This window comes from Phaethon lepturus, unplaced genomic scaffold (genome assembly GCF_000687285.1).
Source record: "Phaethon lepturus isolate BGI_N335 unplaced genomic scaffold, ASM68728v1 scaffold4682, whole genome shotgun sequence".
NCBI classification, from domain to species: domain Eukaryota; kingdom Metazoa; phylum Chordata; class Aves; order Phaethontiformes; family Phaethontidae; genus Phaethon; species Phaethon lepturus.
This window is the reverse complement of record NW_010523930.1, coordinates 22,781-31,262: the sequence shown is the minus strand read 5'-3', so window position 1 is coordinate 31,262 and position 8,482 is coordinate 22,781. Positions and strand designations below refer to the sequence as shown.

General features: G+C 38.2%; 1 protein-coding gene across 1 annotated transcript in view; it reads right to left on the bottom strand.

Annotated features, from left to right (window-relative positions):
* ZCCHC4 (zinc finger, CCHC domain containing 4) overlaps nucleotides 1–7,597 on the bottom strand; it is an 11,570-nt gene extending 3,973 nt beyond the window's left edge. The window contains exons 1-9 of the mRNA XM_010282255.1: nucleotides 7,495–7,597; nucleotides 7,080–7,198; nucleotides 5,647–5,729; nucleotides 4,700–4,975; nucleotides 4,127–4,207; nucleotides 3,721–3,793; nucleotides 1,979–2,129; nucleotides 1,384–1,484; nucleotides 36–157 (exon numbers count right to left, since the gene is read on the bottom strand). Of these exons, the coding sequence (XP_010280557.1) occupies nucleotides 36–157; nucleotides 1,384–1,484; nucleotides 1,979–2,129; nucleotides 3,721–3,793; nucleotides 4,127–4,207; nucleotides 4,700–4,975; nucleotides 5,647–5,729; nucleotides 7,080–7,198; nucleotides 7,495–7,597 (1,109 nt within the window). The remainder of the gene's footprint in view (nucleotides 1–35; nucleotides 158–1,383; nucleotides 1,485–1,978; nucleotides 2,130–3,720; nucleotides 3,794–4,126; nucleotides 4,208–4,699; nucleotides 4,976–5,646; nucleotides 5,730–7,079; nucleotides 7,199–7,494) is intronic.
* Nucleotides 7,598–8,482: the final 885 nt, after the last annotated feature.

Genomic DNA, 8,482 nt, shown 5'->3' with positions numbered 1-8,482 from the left:
ACTCTTTCAGTCACTTGAGCTTTAACGCATCTTACCTATAACCCTCTTCTACGGGAAGTACAATCATACTTGGGGTGATGTTCGTGAAGATACGGACAGGGGACTGTCTACGACCTGTCTTGCCATGTTTATAAAGTGCATGATTATCATAGTCTACCTAGAAAAATAAAACCACAGAAAAAGTCTTAGACTGAATGATAAGCACAGACAGAACTATTTACATAATTATCTTTATATGTGCCTTATGAAATTTTCTTTTTTATATAAAAGACTCTAGCCCCAAATTAGATTTTTACAAATTCTACAGAAAATATTTTCTCTCATTTCTTTTTAAATTTTTGCTACCATAATATCAAGCTAGACTCAGGAAACTAAGTTCCCAACACTACAATAATCCTATTTTACTTATCCCTTTTTGCTCTTTTGCATGGGATCTGAGGTAACACTGCAGTTTGTTCTACAAAAGAGCAACTCATTAAAAAAATAGAACTACACCGTGTGGTCTATCTGGCCATACAAGAGTTGACCTGCATTACAAATCCAATCACCACTGCTTTTTCTGGCACTGCCTTCAGACATTTGTCTCAAAAATTCTCATCTCAATACTAGCAGCAATGCAAAATCTAGCCTAGCATGAGTTTCCAATTTTCTTCTACATATTGCCATTCTACAAGATACAAATATGTTGTCTGTAACACCCATGTCAAACATTATGCAGAGTGGTTATATGAAAAAATAAAACTTTAACATCATGAATGCCCATGATTGGTCTCTCAAAAGTCACGGATGTACACATTCTTGAACAAGTTACCGAATGGATATAAGACTGGAGAAGCTGATACCAGATTATTGCTTTATCACTGACAACTTCATTTATTACATGATTCCAAAAATTTCCATTGATGTAATTCTACTCTGGTCCCAGTGGTTCTGGAGATTAAAGATCGTAATGTTTTTTTTTTGACCAGGGCTGGGCATTACCCATCAAGGTACTGACATTTCAACATCTGGGGGAAAATGAAACACTCTTCAAGTTACCTCTCACCTCTGCAACATGAACCTGTCGGAATTAGTGCAAATTTTGTCACACTGAAAACCCAGCAGGAACAATGAGTTAATGGACAGATAACAAATGAGTTAAAGGTACGTAATAAACTGCAGGAGTGTGACAAAGTTATCAAAGGTACGACTAATACAAATACAGACTCTGAGGGTCATACGATGAGCGCCACAGGGTTTGCAGTGCCTCCAATGCAGTCAAAATTAAAGTTCAAGGTGGCAGCCCATCTATAGACAAGTGCTACTGTCGTGTCTGCTTTCATTCATATTCCGTTCACATTGCACACAACTGAAATATTGCAGATTCACCAGGTTCAGTCATACCTGATAATCCATCATATTGAAGCTTGGGAAAAATTCAATAATACGAGACTCAAAGAAGTATGGAAATATCCAGAACATGGGCATCTCTTGGTTGTTATGACCTAGTAATGAAAAGACTTAAATGTACATTAAAGAAAAACAAGGTACATGAAGCAGGAAAAATCTACAGTAAACGTTCTGAATATATAAACATGTGTATGTATGTCATGCTGGGTGTAAGAACTAGTTCCTTTAGGCGACAAAGTTTTGGCGTATTTTATATATGTGGAGCTCTATGCTCCACTTAACTAATAACTCTTGCCACCTGCCTAGGTTGGTAAGAAGTGGTACTAGTTCTTCTCTACCTTTAAAGTCCATTTTAATTGCAATGCAGATTTGTAAAAAATTTGTAAAAATTTTTACAAGAGACTTACAGAACTGGGTATCATTAAACTAAAAGTATCAGTAAATTAGATATATGGTAGTCCATCTTTAGAAATTATAACATGAATGTTTTCACATTCACCTAAGTAGCAAGAACCACAAACTTTTAAATAGGCACTTCTTCTTACAGTGATGTTACAGCTCAACTCACCTATCTGGTTATAATACACACCTTCTTTTTCTGTCTCCTTCCACATTGCCATCAGTTTTTTAAAACTAGAAGCCAGTGCTTCCACTAAACCTCCAAATGGGGGATCAGTTACCATAATGACTCTTTCACCATTGTCTTGATACAAGAATCTCCTACAAGTTTCACGTGCAGCCTGTAAAGAGAGAGAGGTTAATTTCCAGAAATATAGATTCAAGAACTGTAAAAATATTGTCTTTGGTAATAAAATGATTATTTTTATTTTAGACGTTTCAACTTTGAAGATGGAAGTTATTCCCTCCTGAGGAGGTGAATTTCCTCTTGTGTAGCATTAAAAAAAACACAGCTAGATTTGAAGCACTGAAAAGGAGTGCCCTGTTCAGTTAGAGATAATGTATCAAGGGCAGATGCAGTTCAAGCTTCCTAAGATAGTTTTCTTCCTAAGGGTACTAAATTTAACTTGGAAAAAAGATGTTATTCGTAGCAAAAAAGCAAAGTTCAGGCTCTGAATACATTTTATTCATGCCTTTTAAGTTTAGTTTTATTCCATAAAGCGTTATCGAATTAACGGGAAAAAATTTGGTCCACCAAAAACTCAATCCATACTGGTTATAAAAATACAATGTCTTCAAAATTTAGCAATCCAACCTCTTATTAAAGGAAATGTAAAAAGCTATGTATTCACTGCCACCTTGCAGTGTTCTCTCATCTATTACGTAGATTCTATTGCATTCCAAAACCAGCTTTTTAACACCAATATGCATAAGTGATGCAATTCAATCCTTGAATACACTGCAATACAGTGTCATTACAGGTGTCACTTTTTCACACCTTGAAAAGAACACTACAGTGTTTATAATGCAGATGAAGAGTCTTTCGTTTTAATTGAAAACTACAAAACTTGAATACAGTAATGGATTACAAAAATTCAAAGGTGCACCTTTCAGATCAGCCTCCCATTTCATTCTAGACAATTCTTTTCATTTTCAAGATCCCATTTAAAATTAGGCTTTACAATGGAAAAGGTCTGAAAATGATGTACATAGTGTGAAAGGTATTGCAATAAACATGTTTATGCAAATCAGTGGTGGCTTACTAGTAACGGCAGAAGAAGAGTGAAGGGTGAGTGAGTATACTATCGGGATAAATGTTTGGAATTAAATTACACCGTGATTCTCCGTACAGAGCTACAATAAATGTCCTACTACAGCTGCTGGTTTCCTAATAAACTCAAAATTAAGTACTTAATGTGACATTTAAAAAGAAACAAGAAATTCTGCATTTTTTTTAACCATGACACTAATTAAACCTCATTTTATGACAACAAGGTTAACCTTTTGACCTTGCTTGCCTGGAATAAAGCAGAAAAACCTCCTCTTCCCTCCCACCTCAAGTACCAGTGAACAAGTCCTGTGGCATCCATTGGGCTTGTAAAGACTGGGAATAAAACAATTAATTCTGTTGTAGCAACACAGGGCTAATGAATAGGTATACAAGGCAACAACTCACACAAAATTATCATTTTAATAAAGCAGCAGTTAAGGTGTGTAACATTAGTTAGCATAAATTTAATAGGCAACTTTATCTTTGAATCAAGTGGGAGAGAATTACCGAAGAGGCACTGTTATTCTTTGATTTCCAGTACTGTTGACCATTTTTAGCTCATGATAGTTGTTTTCTGCTAGACTAGCCATGACTTTCCTACAAAATTCTGCATCAACAACATGTACTTCTTTACAAAGTACTCAAGAAATATTTGGCCTTACCTCTCCACCAAAAAAATAATGATTAAACATGTTGTAGTGGCAGAATTCATCCTCTGTGTAAAACTGTGAATACCTGTAAAATAAGTTTTAATAGTAGTAGAAAAATATAAACAACTTCTTGCCTGCCTTAAGGGGCATTTGGAGTGAAAACAAGGCCTTAAGAAAAACAACAGCTTTGGGTTCTGATTATTGACAACACATACCAATGCTGGGAATGATTAAGTATAATTACTTTTCTCATAAACTGGGTATCATTTGTGTATGTGTGCAGGAACAGAGGGGCAAAGACAGAAAAGGGAAAACAACCACCAATTTATCTTGTAAAGCAGTATGAACACAAATCTTTGTAAGCAAAGAACAGAAATCTTTGTACTCTTCAGAGAGAAAAACATTTATCAAAACGTACCTAAAATCAATATCTAGCAGGAGGCTTCTAACCCTGAAATCTTCTTCTTGTGATGCTTTTGACTGGATCATTTCATGAAGCCTGAAGTATAATTGGAGCAAAGAAATTTAACACATAACCATTGGCTTCAGAAATTATCTTGCAAGACAAGAATGCCTGGTACTTTACTAAACCTAAAACCAAACAGATAGAGAAAATGAAGTAATCTGAATTTGGATGATTCCATTTGGCTAATATTCAAAGTTAGAAAAAAATGTTAATTTTAAAAGATGAAAAGTTTGTGGTGATCCCATAGGCTCCACTAACAAAAAAACCCCCAAATATAAATAAACTCATTGTCACTTCTGTAAGAAACAAAGCAGGACCTTTAAAGTATGTGTGTCTTATTTGCAGTCTTCTCCTGTATCTTACAGGCTCGAAGCAAGACTCCACTAGATGCTTGACAGTACCAGCCAATTAAACTATAGTGAACCTCTTATTATGGGAGAAACCTTCACTACTGAAATATTAGTAAGCTGTGCAGTTCCAAGACAGAAATATTATCTGAAAGTGTAACAATTCTCGCTGCCTTACCTGGGTGTTCCAACAGAGAGCACTCGTCTGAATCCTAAATCAGTAATAAGATCCAGCAGGAACTGGCAACTTCTGTCTGCAAATAAATACTGTGCATTTGTTTTTTTATTCTCCAGTGGATACAGAAGTTGACTGGGACTTTTTAACTGGGCAGTGGAGATACCACACAGGAACTGGTGATCCAAGTGTTTTTCCCATTCAGCCGGCAACAGCAGTTGCTGGCATTCTTGGCAAAACCTCCTCTTTGATAACGGTAACAGAACAAAATTCTTGTACCTTTAAAAACAAAAGACAATAAGGAACAAGCTTTGAAAAAGCCTCTATATCAGGCATTCAAACAGGCAACATAGTTTAAGCTGCTCTTGCAAAACTCCACTATCCGTATGTGAATGAAGCAATGTTTATGGTAAAAATATACAAAGGACACTTTGAAAAAGCCTCCCCTGAAAGCAAGCATATAATATGCTGGCCAAATATACTGAGAGTACCCATAAAATAACTGGATTACAGAGTGAAGACTCTGTATCAACTACCAGCAAGTAGTCCATATGTTTATAAACAAAACTCAGAGATTATTTGTTGCTGTATGACCTTCGCTTTTTTTCATAATGTTAAGCCTGTTACTTTTGCACACTAAAGTCAGGAGTAATTTTTTTAATCCAAACTGCTAATGACCTGTTGTTAGCACGTTATGAGCCCTAACGTAAGAAGAACTATACATACAAAAAACCACCACCAACAAAAATATACAGTTCCTGGGTTGAAAATACCATGCTCTAATTAGATGTTTCATGCTATTTTTCCATTGCAGTCAACCAGTTCTTATTTTTCCAAATCCTTCTGGCATGTTTTCATATTTTAAAGAATCCTGAAATATTATCTCTACATTCAGAGTATTTAAACTTGTATTGCTTGATTTTTACTGAAGAAAATATACATAACAATACCTTTCCATGTTCTGTCTGTGTGTAAAAGAAGGCTGACGATTTCTATTATATTCTTCACGTGCTGCAAGCCTAGCTTTTGACACCTGTAAAATTTATGTATATAACAAGTTACAAAACGAACAGGTAACACTCTGTATTGTAGATTAAATCTCAATATTAAACAAAAAAGGGTGCATCAAAGGTCTCATGCTTCAGTTTATGCAAAGAAAAATGATCACATTCTTTGGATTGTTGTTTCAGAAGAACATGCCTGACTGCAGCACAGAGGCATGCTCCATAACAACAGGAGTCTTTCACTTAAACTGTGCAAAAAATAAATAGAAGCATTTCATTCTTCTACTGCATGTAATACTCAGGAAAAAACTCAAAATATGATTATGATGAAGATAGAAAGGCATATACTTTCCATTAATGCATGCCAGCAGTTGCATTCCCTGTGAAGAACTATGACCTGGCCCTGCACAACTGATGACAGTAGGAAAGTTGCCCAAGTCTTTGTGTGTGTTTTTTTTTTTAAAGCATGACAGCTCTTCTCTGTGTCTTCTACTCTGATCCCACAAAACATACTTAATGGTTTCACAGTTCAAGACATCCAGTTCAGGCTTATGGAACTGATTTGTTTAAAAGGGGAGACAGTAAAATTCAATAGAACAAAAGACACCATGATACAAGTGACATTCAAAATGAAATTTCACTAGGAATACCATTTAAATCTACATAGGCGAGGGATTAACCCTCATTTTCTCTTTATACAACTTTTCAGTAGTTACCAACACAGCAATGAAATGCTTACAAATCCAATTAAATTCTAGCCTGCCAACCTTCTGAGAACAATGACCACAACACAAGATACTCATTTAGGAAACAGAGAAAGCAACACAATGTAGCAGACAAAAACCATGCTAAATTCTCTGTGAATACTTATCTATCCCAATTTTGTTACCCTATAACTATCTTACCCAACTTCTTTAGGCAAAGAGAAATTGCTGCAGATATTTTAAGACTACTGAGCATCGTGCTGATCCCCACCATCTCACTATTTTGTATATCCCATTGTTTGCCTATATCCACCAGATGTGCTCTGTCTTGATCACGGAAGATGAGGACATCTTGGGATGAGAACTATCCTACTTTGTCCAACATTGCATAGTATTGGCCAACTTCGTAACTTGAATACCTAAATGTTTTGGCAATACGGTAACAAATAGCAGCTTTGCTCAAAATGTACACAGCCTTCCTTAACAATTATACTTGAAACGTGTTCTCCTGAGATAAATAAATGCTCCACTAAATACAAACTATTAGACAAAGTTTACAAAACTGTAATTGCCACAGATTTCCAGAACAAAATATACTTTCTTTTTTCAATTTTCTGTTAAACAGAGGGAAAAAATCCCCAATATTTACCATCGCCTTAAGCAGTGCTCTCTTACCTTCTCATCTTCCCATTGGAAAAAGTTACAATCTTTTCTATCCCTACAAGCTGAACAAGCATAAAATCTTCTTCCCTCTTCTTTTCCTTGGCTGTTCTTTACAAACAGAAGAGCAGGACCTAAAGGACAAACACGATTATACGATGACACACGGGACACCAACAGACCTGTTTTAATGCCTCTACTGCAACGTCAGGCTTCCAGAATAAAGCATTAACAAAGGCTGCTGTAAAACACAACCCCTCGCACGAAAGCCGAGAAAGCAGCTGCAGACGAGCAACAGAGACGCTTGGGGAGGTGTCAAACGCCCCATCCCCCGGGAACTGCAACCACCTCAGCCAGGCCTTCCGGAGCCCCCGGTGGACGCCGCTCCTCCTCTCAGCGGAGGCCCGCACCCCCAACCCCTCTGACTCACCGTGCGGGCAGCTGGGAGCGCTGGGCGCCGCGTCGAGCAGGGCCAGCCCGCCCGCTCCCCCGCCGTACAAGCCCTCCAAGTCACTCGTGCCACTAGACGCCATATTACCGCCTCCTTCCCGGCAGCCCTCGCCACGCGCCCAGCAGGGTAAGGTAGGAACGGGGCAGCCGGCGCTGGAGCGCCCCCCAGCGGTGGGAGGGAGGAAGTGTCTGTGAGGGCGCTGGGCGCCGCGTCGAGCAGGGCCAGCCCGCCCGCTCCCCCGCCGTACAAGCCCTCCAAGTCACTCGTGCCACTAGACGCCATATTACCGCCTCCTTCCCGGCAGCCCTCGCCACGCGCCCAGCAGGGTAAGGTAGGAACGGGGCAGCCGGCGCTGGAGCGCCCCCCAGCGGTGGGAGGGAGGAAGTGTCTGTGAGGTAGAGCTGCGGCAGCGGGCGAGACAAACCACCATCAGGGTCTACAAACAAGACAGCTGAGCCTAAGACCCGTGCGTTTTAGATTATGACATTTATTTTCTCCAGCAGGTATGTCTGAGTACATAAACACCATCTTTAATGTTTCAATAAACTGTTTGGATAAAAACAATCATGGAAACTTTATAAAGGTGGTCATTTCAATCTCCCTTTGAACGCCACCATACAGTGAGTTTTACATTTAAGGCTTAAACATTTCAGTTAATCATGGGAATTGCTGACATGCTACATTAATATTTACATTCACTCAAAATTATACAAAATACAGGCATTTTATTATTTTTTGGAGTTCAACAGTATTGCTTAGAATTACAAAATACAGCAATGTCTGAAATACTGAGGGTTTCATAAAAGCAGCAATTTTCCTCCCATTCCCAGTCTTAACTGTCCAGAAAATGACTAAATAAAAATATTTACTGTGTTACATAAGCCACAGATCCAGGAACATGACCATCAAGTCTTAAACCATATAACTTAAACATAAACGCAAATGGCAACTGGCACATGAGCATGAC